The sequence below is a fragment of the Anastrepha obliqua genome, chromosome 5 (genome assembly GCF_027943255.1).
Source record: "Anastrepha obliqua isolate idAnaObli1 chromosome 5, idAnaObli1_1.0, whole genome shotgun sequence".
NCBI classification, from domain to species: domain Eukaryota; kingdom Metazoa; phylum Arthropoda; class Insecta; order Diptera; family Tephritidae; genus Anastrepha; species Anastrepha obliqua.
In genome coordinates, this window is record NC_072896.1 from 15,300,844 (window position 1) to 15,318,777 (window position 17,934).

Sequence of the window (17,934 nt, forward strand, 5' to 3'; positions counted from 1 at the left end):
AAAATGTGCGACGGGATTTTGTATGCTATTTCCTAATTTTTTTTTACGCATTTTCATTTACATTTATTTAAATTTTTTATTATAATATATCTGTTTTTATTTCAATTTTTTGTTTTTTTATTTTTATTTGTCTTTTTTTTGTTTTCTTTATATTTATTTTTCTTTATTTTCTTTGTTTTTTTTTTTTATTTTTATTTTTATTTTTTTTTATTTTCTTTTATTTTTGTAGACTTGAGTTAGAAAAATGGCGAAGCGAAACCTTAGAGATCGTGAAATACTTGAAGCGTTGGAAGAAAGTGATGATGACTATGATTTTTCTTGCGATGACTTGATTGATGAGAACTGGCTACCATATGATTCGGACACTGACTCTGATAATAACAATGATACTAATAACATTGATAACATTTATAACAGCGATACTGAAGACGACTGGAACATGGATGAGGACGAACAAACAGCATTGTCAAACGTAGTCGATTCTTCCGGAACAAACATTTGGACTGAATTTAGTTCTCGTCAGAAAACTTTTACATTCACTGGGCGATCAGGCTTGCAACAGCCTATTCCAACAGATATTTCCTGTATCGATGCATTTCTCCTATTTGTTGACAACGACATTATTGAAGTAATTGTATCAGAAACAAATAAATATGCTGAGGAATATGTAAATAATGGTGATCTTACCAGATTTTCTCGAAAAAAAATTGGATACCAACAACAGATTTTGAAATGAAGAAGTTCCTTGGCCTTCTTTTGTGGATGGGTTTGGTGAAGGTCAGGACTTTAAAAGACTATTGGTCCAAAGATTCGCTCTACAACTTTTCAATTCCGGGGAAAACAATGTCACGTAATCGCTTTCAACTATTGCTTAGTTTCCTGCACTTCACAGACAATAACTCAATTGTACCAGGTGATAGGCTTGGTAAAATAAAACCACTATTGGACATGCTACAAATGAGATTCCAAAGAATTTACGTACCAGGTGAAAACATAGTAATTGATGAGACCCTTATTCCATGGCGGGGCAGACTATCATTCCGACAATATAATATATACCAAATAAAGCTCATCCTTATGGTATAAAGCTTTTTAAGCTCTGCGCTACTGAAGGATTCACCTGGTCGTTGAAAATATACCCCGGAAAGTCATCAAGTAGATTGAGAGAAGTCGGTTTGGCAAAAAGTGTTTCCGAGGATCTGACTATTAATTTGAAAGGTCAAGGTCGAACTTTATATGTAGACAACTTTTACACAAGCTATGAATTGGCTCGTTCAATGCTAGATCAAAAAACACATGTTGTCGGTACACTCCGTGCCAACAAGAAACATTTCCCAAAAGAAGTTATGATTGCACCTATAAAGAAAGGCGAAGTAGTGACTAGAGAATATCCCAATGGTATAGTTGTTCTGAAGTGGAAAGATAAACGCGACGTCAGAACGCTATCTACGAAACATGCCCCGATAATGGTATCCACAACAGATGTAGCACGTAATCCTGAAGAGCCTTCAACCAGTCGAGGAGCGAGACGTAAAAGACGAGCAACAGAAAAGCCATTGGATGTGGTAGAATATAATAAGGGGAAAGCAGGCATTGATCTTTCCGACCAAATGGCTTCTTACTCAAATACTCTTCGCAAAGGGTTAAAATGGTATCGAAAGCTGGGAATTGAACTTTTACTCGGACTTTCCGTGGTTAATGCCTTTACTGTGTATAAAGCAGCGTCGAATAATAAAACCATGAGTATACGAACATTCCGTAAACGCGTTGCTAAGGACCTACTAGGCCTTACATGCCCGCAGCCTGTACCGCAATCGCAGCATATCATCACCAAAAGAGTAGATGAAAATAATAAAACCATCCGACGTGCTTGCGTTTTATGCTACGCTGAAGCAAAAAGAAAATTTAGACGAAAGGAAGCAAGAAAGAACATAAAAAGAACAACTACGTACTGTCCGCAATGCCCCAACACTCCCCAATTGTGATTGATTGCTTTCCAAAATAACGCATTTAAAAAATTAATGTAAATTGAAATTATCATATCTTAATTTTAATATTTTTCTATCTTTTTTATACTTTTTTCGAATGAATTCCAATAAATTTTCAAAATTTAAAAGAGCCTCTGAGTTTTTATTATAAAAACTGCACAAATAAAGATATCTCTATGAAGCTTGGACCAAAATTTAGGGCAAACATTAGGCTACTAGAAAAACAATAAAAAAATCCCGTAGAGTCAAACAGAAGCGCACGATAATATCTAAGGCCAGCCAATTCCTGTCGCACGTTTTCGTACGACGTGGCACCCCAGGAAGTTTTTGGTGTCGCACGAAAACGTGTAGCCATGGCACTCAATGTGTTAAAGAAGAAAGATTTTCGACTTTTCAAGTTGTCTTCATATGATCGTTTGAACTAATCGTGTGATCTCATCTTTACTTTAACATATGCACACCTGAGTTCAAAATAAAAAGAGAGTGACGAATTATTTCATTGCAGAAATAAACCCGGAGTTTTGCCTTTGCCTGCTGAGAGATAGCGTTTATTAGAAAAACCCTTTTCTATGATTTGGTGTTTCGGATCCGCTTGACCGCTTGGCTATGACAGCTGCCATTTTCAGAAACTTTAAATTAAGATGCGCACATTGACTTGGGAGGACGTACAGTTTAGCCAAATTTGGTATCAAAATGGACTTCCATCTTTGTCCCAACATCTTCTTAATCTAGCTTAACTTATTTTCGACTATATTGGGTAGTCGAAAAAGTCTTTTCGTATTTTGTCAATAGTTGTCGTTGGAGTCTTCTAACTCCAGTGCTACCAATCACATTGTGTCTGTGTGTTACAAAGGTGGCGTTTTAAGCTTCCTTTAACCAAAAACAAAATTAAATTCGGAGAAGTTGAAAAAAAGTTATAGCCGTTTAAAAATGAGTGAAAATAATGAAGAAATTCGCTATATTTGAAATTTTTGTATAAAAAAGGGAAGAATGCCACGCAAGCCACCAATGAAATTTGTGAAGTTTACGGAGACGATGCTGTATCAGTTCGTGTAGCACAACAATGGTTCGCTTGCTTCCGTTCTGGAAATTTCGATGTGAAAGATGCACCTCGCTCCGGTCGACCTATCGTCGAAAAAGTCGATGAAATTATGGAAAAGATTGACCAGGACCGTCACATAAGCTGCCATGACATCGCCAAGGCACTAAATATTCATCATCAAACGGTTTTGAACCATTTAAAAAAGGCTGGTTACAAAAAGAAGCTCGATGTTTGGGTACCACATGAATTGTCTGTGAAAAATTTAATGGACCGAATTAACATCTGCGATTCTTTGCTGAAACGAAATGAAATCGAACCATTTCTGAAGCGAATGGTAACAGGAGACGAAAAGTGGATCAAATACGACAATAATGGTGAAAAAGATCATGGTACAAGGGTGGTGAAGCTCAACAAATGGTCGCAAAGCCAGGATTGACGCCTCGAAAGGTGGGATCAGAAAGGAATCATCCACTATGAGCTGCTCCAGCCTGCTCGAACGATTGATTCTACACTTTACTGTCAACAACTGATGAGATTGAAGCAAGCAATCGAAAAAAAAACGGCCAGAACTGATCAGCAGAATGGGCGTCGCCTTCCATCAGGACAACGCTAGGCCACACACATCTTTGATGAATCGGCAAAAACTGGGAGAGTTTGGCTGAGAAGTTTTGATGCATCCGCCATATAGCCCTGATCTTGCACCATCGGACTACCATTTGTTTCGGTCAATGCAGAACACCTTAATGGAGTAAAGTTAGCTTCAAGAGAAGCCTGTGAAAATTACTTGTCGCAGTTTTTCGCCGAGAAACCACAAAAGTTTTACACTGATGGAATAATGTCTCTAGAAGAAAAATGGCAAAAGGTGGTCGACCAAAATGGTACATATTTGGTTTAATAAAGTTCAATATAAATATAAAAAAAATAAGTTGAAGTTGACTACCCAATAATAATGAAAACTATCTGTACGATCTATACAATAGTGTGTACGAGTATGTGTGATACAAAAAAATATTCGTTAAAGACTAAATTTATAAATAAATATTTTCTCCCAGTGCTGCTGTTCATAGGGTTTAACTGCTCTTTGTGCAGCAACTGGCTATTTGTTCGTCATAGAAATGACCATAAGTCGGATTGAGTGAGACTTGCGGGTGTGAGGTGCGATTTTAAATCACACAAATTCAAGTTCAGCGGTTTCTCAAATATTTATAAATAGTCTAGTGGAACACTTTCGATTGAATAGCAATTATTAAAAAATAAAATATTTAATACAAATGTAATTTTTTTCATTTATAGCACTATTTTCCTATTAATGAAATCGCTTTGCACATTTGTTGTGGTTTTGATTTCAAAACCATGTCACAGCTACCGCAACAATTTTGTTGCTAATGGGCATTTAATTAGCCGCAACTAATTCGCATTCAATTTGAAAAGCTCCGTATCGACTTTGTGGCTTCCGCTGATAGGCTTATGTGCATGTAAATATAATACCTATGTTTTTGCCGCTTCCAGCTGTGCCTTCACCACCTCAACCTCAGCAGTCTGCTTTATTACTTATTAAATTTGCTGAATTCGAGCATTTAGTTTTGGGTTTCATATGGTGCCCGCGGGCAGGTGAATCGGATAACCTGGGTATTCGAACATAAACAAATACATAGCATTTTTGCATGCCCTTCTGAGAAAACAGGGACTAGTGAATATCAAACTTTGGTTCAGATGTATTGCCACTCCCTTTACTCGGATCACTAACTTTGGTACTTTTTGCCCAACTGACGATACACACCCAACAAGAACTTACTGACTTGCATTAATTAAATCAGATCCATTTGCAAGCCTAAAGCATAGTTGAAAAACAAAGAAGTGGGGTACCCTACAATTGGAACCCCAGGGGCGCTTTTTCATTAGCAAGTGAGAGCTGAAAGGAAGCATCAAAATAAGAAAGCATTTTCAATAGTTTTCTGAGTGACAAAGACGAGTAGATATTTCAGGAAAATTTGCTGCGAAAAAAGTTGGTTCGCAGCATTTGCACGATGTACCGAATGCAAAGACGTTAATCGGCTCTCAGCGAGCTCAAAAGAATCAGCTGGTTTGCTGACGTAATAAGGGATAAGACAGCGGTTTGTTTACAGCAGAGGACGGCAAAAACTCAGACGCTTGGTCACATGTTGCTCAAGCCATTAGAAGCGACATGAAAATAGGGGAATAAAGACACTTACTTTAACTTCCTATTGATCTCATCAATTATAAAGGATCTGAATGGGCACAGAGCTGGCAAACTATTGAAGCCAGTCGATATTTTCGATTACTTAGAAAGAAAAAAATCCAAACAATCGTTTTAATTTGAAACTTCAATGTTTTTTTTTTCTTTAATATGTTAAATTAAGGCTAGCAATGGATAATTTTTCAATCTTTGTGTAAAAAAGTGCGCTTATTTATTCTGTATTACTATTTTCAAATACATTTCTTGAACCTTCTTACCGACTACGAAGTACAGACCTAAATGCAAATTTATTTAGTAAAAATTTGCTCAGTTATTGGCCACTGTGCCTGCTAAGGAGCGATAGGTACTTTCAGACCGTCAAAACTTGTGATTAACGAAACAGGTATGTATAGTCTATTAAGGGCTAAGGAGCTGGAGGGAGTTCAAAGGTCTGCCCTTATTGCTAAGCGTAATGCTGAATGTGGTAACCGTGGACTTCGGAGGCAAACTGGCGCTACTCGTGCCGTAATTCAATTGGATCGGTTGGGCCACAAGCTAGACTTAAGCTACGGAAACTCCAGTATTCTTAGAAGCAACGAGTTCATCCCCATAGTGACTGATCAATGCACAACCTCTTTGAGTGCGAGCGGTATTTTTTCCATTCATATTCACTCAAGGGAGGAGTGGGCAGAGAGCAGCATTTAGAGATAAGGCATGGCAAACATTCTTATGGTGGCTAGAAGTTGGTGAGAAAATTCGAGCAGGAGGCGCTCCCATCAAGCTCAAAATAAGACGACCGACCCACTGCAGTGTTTTCAAGTAGAAAAAGCCGTTTTGAAGAAACAGTGGACAGGTTACTTACTTCTCAAACTACTGTGGAAAGGTAAAAAATTACTCCGATAGCCAAGCGCCAATTAGGGCCCTGCGCTCGTTGTTGGTGTGCTCGAAATTAGTCGGAGATTGCCTGACTTCTATCTCGAATGCCGCCAAATACTTCGATATTAGGCTTATTAGGGTTTCTGGTCCCAGTGTCATAGCAGGAAACTGCGGGGTAGATGAACCCCCGCCAGAGAGGGTTCCTTATAGGTTTCCCTTGAAAGTCTGTGGACTGCTCCGGAAATTGTGGATTTCAGGTTAACAGAGTGAGCGTTGGTTTAGTACGGAAAAGTGCAAAGTCGCGAGATTATTCTAGCTACAGATAGTTCGAAGGTGTTTGAGATCACTTTTAAGGTTAACAAAGTCCCAGCTCTCGAATTTTGTGGGTGGCCTTACCGGAAATAGTCATTTGAGTATCCGTGCGATGGGACTTGGTAATGCTTCGATTCCTTTTTGTATCAGCTGCCTGGAGGTTAAGGTTAAATCCTCAGCTGTATTGCTCTCGCTAGGCTAAGATTTAGACGTCTGGACTTTAATTTTTTTGCTAAATCTGCAGATTTACATATCACACACCCGGTAAATTTCATCAGCAACTTGAAGTGATTACGACAAATGTTGAATTTCTTCCGATTTCCACTTTACTCTCTTCTTTCCCTTTTTGTTTTCCTCCATATGGCATCACAGTAAACTAATTTGAATCTTTACCCAAGTGGCTCTTACATGAACAGCTATTTAACCTATGGGTATGTTGACATATATTTCGGTACTTAAAATATCACTCAAAATATTATCGGAAACTCAATAAACTCGGGCTCGTCCAGCCCATTCAATTGGGAGTATTACTGTTGTTGCCGATAATGTGCGTATGAATCCAGGAACATCAACTTGAAGCAGACTTCAGAGACTCAAAATTAGTCGCACTAAACTGAGAAATCAAAGCTTCTTTATATAGGCTTTGAAGCAGCTGAAAATTGACGGAAATTTTGCTCGAAATTCATCTTTTCAGTTGAGAGCATTTTGATCTCGGCGGCTACAAGTAAATTTCGTTAGCTGCGGCTAGGAAAATACAGAATTGTGTTGGAGAAACCAAGACAACCTAATTGAGTGATTATTTGGTATTCAGAGCTTCGACATAATTTTCATTGAAAATAAAATCGAGCATGAAGCTATGGTTACCGAAGTGCGCTATCGGACGTGCTAACCAATTTTTTGGAATCACGTCACATTGAGGAATTAAATGTGGGCCAGCGCTCTGGCATAAGCAAGATGGCGCTACGAGTCACACAAGTGGGCTCGCCATCGATTTTTCGTCCACTAAGTTCGGTGGCCGCCGTAGCCGAATGCATCTGTGCGGGACCACCATTCGGTAGAGCCGGTTTCGAGGTTAACTGTAGGTATGAAACACCAAATGATAGAACAATTGTTTTTCTATTTGCGGACGCTCCTCAACAAGCAAAAGCAAACTTCTGAGTGTATTACTGCCATGAAAAAGTTCCTCATAAAAAACCATCTGTCATTGGAAAGCGGTAGGGAATAGGAGGTCTCTCTGTTTGCGGAACAACATAAAGACGCATAACACAAATAGAAGGGGCAGCTCGTTCAAGTAACCAACAAAGGATGTACGCGCCTTTTATAAAGTATACACAAATTAGTATAGAAGATTTCGATAATCAGATTTAAAAATTTTTCTGAGTGCCATTAAAACTCGATAACCTGCCGGCAAACGAGTTAAAATTCAGTCTCATGCTCCTTCTGTTGGTGAAACGGAGGGTGAAGCCCGCGGAAATGTGCTGCAAACTTCGATTGACGGGAAGGGCTTCTACATCCAGTAATTAGTATGAAGAGTTTTCTCCATAACTAATCGGAAGGTTTACTCATTGTTGGCAACCAAAAATTCTTGAAAAAATAATGAATTGTATTTATTTATAAAGTTTTTGAGAAAAGGGCATCCAACAGCTCAGTCTAAGATTTCATTTGTGAAATTCGGGACTAATGCCAAAATATTATACTTAAAACGAGTTGCGGCGACGAATGTTGATGTTTTAAAATTGATTGTTGATTCATACTGGTGAATCATAAAAGAGCAACAGAGCTCATCTGCCTGACAAACTATTCTTGGCTTCAAATGCACTCGTAGACTTTCCTGCAGGGTCTCTCTTATGCCCAGGCATTGTGCATTTATACTCAAGTTGTTAATGGGCAATTTGTTTTTGAGGCTGCTGGAACTGATAGCTCATTCTGCCATTTGACGATTGACGATTGAGTATCGATGAGTATTGTGAATATTGATGGGTTTTGTGCTGCTAAGTGCACATAAGCGTGTTTGTTTTGATCGAGAGTATTATTGTTAGTCATTTAATTTATGCTTGATTCTTGCCTACACATACAAACATGCATGCACACATACTTATGCACGCAGTTTATTATTATTGATTTCATTGTTTTCCCTCTTTGTATGGTACGCCACATCCAGCAGCTGTGATATAAGCACACAAAGCGCTACTGTTTAACAATTTATGATAAATTTATGTTTCAAAGCTTACCAGTACACAATCAATTGTTCAGGCTGAGTTTACTTTTACTTGTAGGTTAGTTGTTTACTTGCTCGACTAGTTAAATGCTTTGGGCATTCGTAAATGGCTTATGTGTCAGTGATCCATATGAAATGCCGCAAGTTGTTATGCTATGCGCATACAAACATACATACACATGCACATACTTCACGGTCTAAGCATATTTGTTCGTTTGTTCGACTATACTTACAGCCATAAATCGTTCCAAGATGCACAATCGTGTTGATTGAATAAATGACCAAAAGCGTTTTCGGTTGTTGCCGATTGATTCATAATTTATGGGCTGATAGCGAAAGTTGTGAGTTTTCTCGAAATGAAAGCATTAAATTTTCAATCCAAAACGAGTTGAGCAGCTGTTTTTGGTAATTACATAAAATTATCAAGAGTTATAAAAATGTTGCTTCTTTTTTTCTACAGTGAGTAAATGCCTGCTCTCCCATCGGGCGCATCCCAGGTGGTGGATAGGGAAACCTTGGCTACACACGTGTGACCTTCCCAGTTGAGTTATGTTATAACGCTCGTGTGATTACTCAAAATTGGCATAGAATCAGGCTGCCATCCGCGAACCAAACTGGCTTGGAAGGAGTCCCGAATTAAAACCTTCTGTAGGTAATGGACAACAATGGGGCTTTTACTCCAGGTCTAACCCACGCAAGTGGCAATCCACTCGCTTCGGCGGCAGGGACAGGGAGTCTGGAGGCCTCAACCATTACCAAAGTATCTCACTTGTATGACCGACAGCGCATCCAGGATGCGAAGGGGGTTGCTATCGCAATCTTCACTTCTCCAGAGACAGAGAGTCGTTTACCAGTTGCGTTGTGAAGTCACTACGGTGGCAGCAAGACCTCCCAAGGAACCCGGGAAATCGAAGAGTAGGGCGAGGAGGGAAAGGAGAAAGCGATTGAGGCTCATGCGAGATAAGCACTTGTATATATATTTTTTTACGAGGAGAAAAGCCTAACCCGGTTAGTGTGGGACTTTAACCTGAACTAAACCTCCCACCTTGAAAATACTGATCCCCCGGTACAACCGTTCACTACTTCGTCGGGAGGTGGTTTGAGCACCAGACTCAACGTCCGTTACTGTCTCGATACAAAACGTCACAAGTAGCATTTGCTTGTTACCACCCACTGTTTAGGTCTTTTGATGAGAGAGCTACCCCTGTTGTATCAAGTACTCCCCCACCCGCCTTGTCCCTGTACATACCATAGAAAGATAAGTTTCTATGTCTGGTATCGTCAGTTTGCCTGTACTTTCCTGTTTGTTGTCTTACATGTTTTCTTGCCATTCGCGTCTTCTCCTTGCTTGTTCGCTGTATCGAAGTTCCTGTATTATTTCGGCATCCGCATGCTGTACGTCGTTCCATGCGTCGTTGCTCTTCAGCATCTAAATTCAGGCACTAAATTCTCTGGCTTGATACTGCAGCCAAGTTTATCTTGTATCGTTTTTTTTGAGTCGTCTGAAATGATGACATACATACGAAAAGCACATGTTCAGCATCTTCGTCCATCCCTGCTTCATGTCCAAAGCGATAAAGGCATGCTTTAAAACATCCATGACCACCAAGGATATGGGTGAGGTAGTAATCGACCTCCCAAGCTTTCTTTCAAGCCACTATTTTATTCTAGGGATGAGGCGGTAGGTCCACCTGCCTTTTGTTGAGCTATCCAATCGTGTCTGCCACTGGTCTACGCTGCGCAGTTTTGCGATTTTATTCTTCGTGCATATGTGACGCGTTTATAGTGCACCACTCGGAAGTGTCGCGCCTTAGAGGAGGATAGACCTAACCACTCCTGCTAGTACCTGTCTTGCCTGCTGCCTTGATCCGCCGATGTTTGCCATTATTCTGGCCAATGCTTCCGTTGCGGACGCAGCTTTGGTGCTAGCGTACTCCAAGTGGTAATGGAAATTAAGTCTGGGATCTATCAGTATGCCTAAGTACTTCACAGATGGCTTAGACTCAATGATATCGCCGCCAATTCTGAGTTGTACCTTTTCTACACTCTTACGGCTGCTGCCTTATGGGTAGCCAGTATGAGAATTTTCTCACCAAGCCATTTCTGAGCCGTTTGTATAGTATGCTGCGCAATGTTAACCATCTCCGTGTGGATCTGCCGGTCCGCGTTGTGCAATTTGTTGTTTTGTGAGAAATTTAGAAAGCGTACGTGGTTTCTACAAAATGAGTTCAGCACATGAAAAGCGGTTTGAAGCAGTGTTCCTATATACATACATACCCCATAGGCCCACAAAAGTCACTTGCAACTGCAGCAAAATATTTGAAAAAGTCGAAGACATTCATAAATACATGGGTGCAATGGTATAACGAAGTTAAAAACGTTGACGCCTACCCTGGATGAGACCCAAAACAAATACCTCTCCAATGCAAGATTCGAAGATCATTGATTTGTTTGTGTCACATGATGATGTATCTTTCATCGATTTATGAAGTCGAGATTACTTTCTGGAAACCAGAAACTATAAATATAATATATAAAACTGTCAAAAGAACTACTCTCACATACAGATGCGAAGTCTGTGTGCTGAAATCCAATGAAACCGATCAGTCAAAATGTTTTGAAAGAGAGATTCTAAGAAAAATATATGGACCTGTACGAGTTGAAGACGTTACTTACCGGTTTCGGTACAACGACGAATTAAACATGCTTATCAGGGGTGGAAATGTAAAATGCAAAGGATTTGACGGTATGGCCACATTCTACGAATGAGCAACGATAGAGCTATAAAGAAATATTCGAAACAAATCCACAAGGCAGCAGAATAAGAGTCTGACCGAGAAAACGATGGAGAGATTGCATTGAAGGCGACTTTGGGGCTATGGACTGATATCAAAGGAAAACCTGATGACCGAGTGACGTGGAGGCGAATTGCAGTGGAAGAAATGGTGGAACTGGTGGAGTAGAATCCAGTTAAGAGTTTTGTTACTAAAATGTCATGCTTCAGCTTAAAGTAAGTTTCGTTTTATCATTTGGTGATATTGTACAGAAAAATCAAAATCTGAGCAATGCTCAAATGAAATTCCTGGAATGCATAGCTGTGGTTAACTTTTAAATGGCCAGTTGAAAGCGCTAATTACTGGAACTTATAATTAAATTGAGTGTGAAAAGAAAACAGCAGGTATCAGAAACCAAAAAATGAAATCGCAAAAATGGAAATAAAAACAATGCAATAAAAAAATTAAAAAACTGTTTATAAAATTCTGCGGAAAACAAGTAAACACCCGCAAAAGCAGGTAAACAGTCGATATATACACACACACACAACCACAAGCACCTTGCCTACCATGCAGCACAACTGGCCAACTGGTCTGCTGCAATTGGAATTCGCAAAAATGATATCTGAGCAGCCAATAAAATGACTAAAACAACCCAAAAAACAAAAACAAATAAAATTGCTTCGTATTTACCACAAGAAACGAAAAAGTAAAACTAAAATAAAATTGCATAAAATTTGAAACAGTAAAGCCAATAAAAATTAAAAGCAACATCTCGCATCTACCTGCACAGCAGTTCTACCGCAAAGCCAGGCATGCGCAAAAAACAACAACAAATATTACAATACATACAATATTTATGTTGTGCTGGCACCTGTGTGGCGACTTTTCAAGCTAAGGCACTTCGAAAAATGCAGAAGCGCAAAAAGTCAGCAACATAAAAAATAACTGCAACGGCTGTCGTGCTAAAAGTAAAGTAAAGTGACCTAAAGGCTGGACAAAACAAAAACAAAGAATGATTGTTCGTTGCTCAGCGCTGATCGATTGGACGGTACGTGGCGCTGCTCAGGCCACGAATAAATATGGAACTATGTATATATAATATAATACAAAGCTGATGAAGTCGTTGTCCGTATTGCTATTGACAGTGATGGAGTTATTGAATATTTGTATGTAAATTTAGGTGTAATTATATACCAGCGATTGTGCTGAATTGAGCAATTTTTGTTTCAACGAAAATGAGAGTCAACAACCAGAGAATAAGGTGAAGCATAAATGTGCAGACATACATACTTGCACACACACACATGCATACGATTGTGCAGCCGCCCAGCTTTGGAAAATGTAAGTAATAAAAATTGGCCACATTTAAGCGCCAGAACTTTTCACTTTCTGCTTCGCCTTTTTTGAGGTGTGAAAATTCGCATTAAACCTGTAGAAGTTTACACAACAGCGCTTGCAGTGGTAATGGTTCAATACACTCACAGTGAGTGTTTGTGTTAGTTCATTATTTATGCATCATGACTCTGTGGCACCCTTAGCGAAAAGTATACTACGAATTTATAGCGAATTCACTGGGTCGAATTGTTTAAAAAAACAAATAGGAGGGAACCAAAAAAAAAAAACAAAAACAAACATTCGTACGGACTCAATGCAGAAAACAAGAGTAGCAAATAATAGAAAAAGGGTTTCGGCAGTAGTTGAAAATCGAAGGCCCGAAACCGCTATTGAGCTGTCTTCTCACTAATAGCAGCTTCCACGCCTTTTGTACCCATTTTCAACTCGTGCAGTAAACAAGCCATGAAAACTACACTGGATATTTTTTTTCTACCAGACCTCCGAAGAAATATGGTAGGTTTGTGGCGCCAAGGAGCCAAGGTGGACGCTTCTCAGCACATCAGCGCCAAAGACCTGAAACCTGATTCGCGACATAGCAGAGCATAACATAACATAATATAACATACCAAAGCATAATGTAATAAAACATAACATGGCATAGCATAATGCAACAAAGCACAACCAACCTTAGAATGACATAAATCAACATAAAATAACATAGCATAAAGTAGCATAACAAACACCAAATATGAAATATAATAAATTTAAGATTAAAAAGTAAAACAACATAGCAAAACATAAGGAACAAAACGTGTCGTGACATAACGTAACATAAAATAACATAGCATAATATAAGAAAACATATTCTTACATAACAAAACATGACATAGCAAAGCATAACATAGCATAGTGTAACACACTATAACATAATGTAACCAAACCTAACATAGCAAACATAACATAGCATAAAGTAGCACAACGTAAATGAAATATAATAAATTTAAGTTTGAGAAGTAAAATAACATACAATAGCATAGCTTAAACAACATAACATAGCGAACAAAACATGGCGTGGCATAAAAAAAAAAAATAAATAAATAAATAATTGGCGCGTACACTTCTGTTAGGTGCTTGGCCGAGCTCCTCCTCCTATTTGTGGTGTACGTGTTGATGTTGTTCTACAAATGGAGGGACCTACAGTTTCAAGCCGACTCCGAACGGCAGATATTTTTATGAGGAGCTTTTTCATGGCAGAAATACACTCGGAGGTTTGCCATTGCCTGCCGAGGGGCGACCGCTATTAGAAAAATGTTTTTATTAATCAAAACGTTACATAGCCAAGCATAAAATAGCGTAATGTAACACACCATAACATAATGTGCCATAACATAACATAGCATAACAAACCTCTAAATAACATATGTCAACATAAAATAACATAGTATAATGTAACAGACCATAACATAAAATGCCATAGCATAACGTAACAAAACACAACAAACCTTAAAATGACATAGATCAACATAAAATAACATAGCATAAAGTAGCATAACATAAAATCCACCAAATAGCGGCAATGTAATATAATAAATTTAAGTTTCAGAATAAAATAACATAGCATAACATAAAAAATATAACATAGCATAACAAAGCTTAACATATAACAAAACTTAATAAAACATAGGGTATCGTAACAAATCATAACATAGCTTAATGTAAAAGGCATACGAAATTTAAAATAATATAAATCAACATAAGATAACATAACACAAAGTAGCATAGGAGTGCGATGAGACTTGTATAATAGGTCTATCGAAGACACTCGGCCTACCTCAGGGTGTCGTGCTACAAAATGCAGCACTTCAGTAGAAGAAAAACAGCGAGCAGGCTACAAACTGTGACACACATTTGTGTATATTCTGAGGAGTCTATTTCAAAACAGCCATTCACGATAACAGCCATTTCGTTACCAACTCGGCGAACTGCCACCTCTTAGTTAAAAAGGTTAGTCGCATCCCTCAATTGAGGCAAAATATAAGCAACCTATTAAGAAAATTATTTCCAAATACAAAAAAAATCAAAATTAAAAAAAAAAAAACATAGAGCTTAGTATAACAAAATCGCGATCGATAAGACTGAAATCACGAACTAATATTACGCAAATTTGTGAGTAAAAACTAAGCGAAGTTCTAGCCGAAGGTGTCTAAGTCTATATTCACAGTTCTGTTAGTGACGAACGTAATTTACTTACACTTTAGAACTACTTGAAAAAATAATATAAGTTTTAAAGCTAATAAACAATCGCCCGTCTAAAATGAGCCATCATCCCATTGAAAGGCTCGAAATAACCTTCTACGGAGTAAACTCTTGAAAAATAGTATTATAAATTCCGCTGAGGATAAAAAGATGTGTTATAAAACACTTTGATGTAAAGTATGAGAGAAAACGACCTTCGGACTTCTTTAAAATGCAGAGAAAATTTTCCCAGAAATTGCTCTTTCCGCTAAATAATTGAGTCAGACTTGGAAACTCAACTCAATTTCAAAAACAGTCATCTGACTATCATACAGCTTATAATCATACAGAGCCGCCCTTATGAACCTTACAGAAATGAGTCAAATAAGTACTCAAAAGGGGTCTTAACTATGCTTTACCACCAATGCCTGTTTTGAAGTGGTCTTAAAATGAGGAGTGAGACTGAGACTGTGAGTCCGACTAAATTAGCAGCATTACATTGTGTTCTTTCGTCTATACTTACTCTACAGTTCTCATTAAATTTATTTAAAATTGTGCTTACAAGCCTCTCATTACCTCACTCTATTATCGTATTAATCAGCGAAAATATAACTGACGAATCAGCCCAATATAACTGAATAAAGATACTATTAGATATGACAAATATAAGTATCAGGTCAGTCCATAAGTTCGTGCGTTTTTTAAAGGAGGTTTTAAAATTAATAAAAAAAAAATGTTTAAGGTATTTATTAATCAATAATTCATTATTTACAATGTCTTCCCAACGTTTAGGCAAATTTTTAATTCCCTACTCAAAAAATGTTTTGTCCTTGGAGCCAAAATACGCTTCGATATCCCTTTTTATAGCTTCTTTTGAGGAGTAGTTCTTGTTACTCATATGGGATTGAAGTCCACGGAAAAGGTGATAATCACAAGATGCAATATCCCGAGAGTATGGTGAAAGCGGCATTAGCTCCCATCCGAACTCGTTCAGCTTACTTAATGTTTGCCTTGCGGTATGAGGTCTTGCGTTGTCGTGGTGAAGCAAAACTTTGCGTCTATTCACCAAAGACGGTATTCACCAAAGACGGTGCCTCATTCAGGTTTGATAACTGATGGGAATAATAACCAGCAGTTATCGTCTGGGTTGGTTCCAGAAGTTCATAATAAACAATACCGGCCATATCCCACCAAATAGACGGGAGAATCTTCTTGGGGGGAAGGCCATCTCTAGGGGTCGGTTCTGGTATTTCATCTTTATCTAACCATTGGCGTTTACGAACAGGATTATTGTAAAGGACACATTTTTCATCACCAGTAACGATCCGGTTAAAAAACTTTCATTTTTAAGCCTGTGCAGCAGCTGAGAACGCACATTCGCTCTCTGCTGAAGGTTGGTGACGGAAAGTCTATACGGTACCCATTTTCCCATCTTTGAAACCTTTTCCAACTGAACCAGGAGTCTGTGAGCTGTCATGTGAACTATCACATTGGCTCAGCTTCCACGAGTTTGAGCAAAGCGTCGGAGTTAAAGACTTCTGGCGACCAGCGCGCAGGGCACCTCCACGTCGCAGTTGCCACTTCGGAATTTTGAAAACCACTTTTGCGCAGTCCTTACACTCACGGTATCTTCTCCGTGAACAGTTTTTATTTGTGCAGCAGCAGTTGTTGCATTTTTACCACTTTTATAAAAAGAATACAAAATATGCCTCTGCGTTCGAAGATTCCATATTATTTTTTAACAACTTGTTGAATCCACAATATATCAAAGAAAATAGATATATATAGTTCCGTTATATTCTGCGAATAATTTTTTGCATGCAAAAATCGTACAAAAGTGAAATTATGGGTAAAATACGCATGAACTTATGGACTGACCTGATACTTGGGTATATTAGGTAGATTAAAACGAAGGAAGGATACTGCGTTAATGAAGGCGTTTTGTATGCCGATATCACGTCTATAACCGGAAATACTTATCAGAATATCTTAAGACTTTCTAAAGAGTACTAAATGTTTGCAGTAGTCGCAGGATCTTAAATAATATGAATCTAAGCATGCCCCGGCTATCCACATAAAAATATTTAGAGACGCCCTCTAGATATATTCGGTATTCTATCTGAACTGCAAGACAAATACGATGCAGATGCAAGCGCTGTCGATTTTCTCCAGTAATGTAACCTATAAGCAACTTTATATCAGACTTTGGAAAACTTAATAAATTAATATTATAACAAGACTTATTTCAAATCAAATTTATAAGAATTCGTAGCATAATGGCGCATCCTGAGCGACAGTGTCAGTAACCTTTCAATAATTTATGCTGCATATATTACGTAGACAACAACACAACAGTTAATCACTCAGCACATCAATAATCAGAATTTACGGTTTTAACGCAAAGAAAAACTTCAATAATGTCACGTTGAGGAAATAGCGTAATAATTTAAGCAATAAGTGACTTTACATAAATCCACTCCCTACAAATGTGCGCGCGGTAACCTGTTTTTATTTCATAGTGTGTGCATTTGTGCGTGCTTACATGTGTGTGTGTGTGATGGAAAAAATTAAAATGTCATAAAAATATGACAGTAAAAATAAGTGTTAAGCAGGCGCATAAATTTTCAATGACGGTATTCTTGCATTACGCTTTGTTTTGCTATTTACGGAGATAAAATAAATAAAAATTCCAAATGAAAAAGTGCAAATTTAGTTTTTTATATGAAACAGTTGAGAAGTGGAACAATTTTAAGTGCCTGGGTGTAAGCCTCAGCAGCGCTGCATATACCCTAATTGGTGTGAATGGTAGACTGGAAGGGGCTAATTAGAAGTTATTTTGCTCACCTGAAACTTCTCAAATATAAATTACTATCGGGGTCGGATCAGTACCAACATATGGCTGCGAAGCATAGGTACTGATCTAAGATAAGGAACTACCAGCTCCGCTTTGAGCA

The 17,934-nt window shown here is 38.2% G+C and overlaps 1 protein-coding gene across 1 annotated transcript in view; it reads left to right on the forward strand.

Moving 5' to 3' along the window:
• The first annotated feature begins 244 nt into the window (after positions 1 to 244).
• LOC129247471 (uncharacterized) overlaps positions 245 to 17,934 on the forward strand; it is a 105,086-nt gene continuing 87,396 nt past the window's right edge. Inside the window, exon 1 of the mRNA XM_054886605.1 lies at positions 245 to 667. Within this exon, the coding sequence (XP_054742580.1) occupies positions 245 to 667 (423 nt within the window). The remainder of the gene's footprint in view (positions 668 to 17,934) is intronic.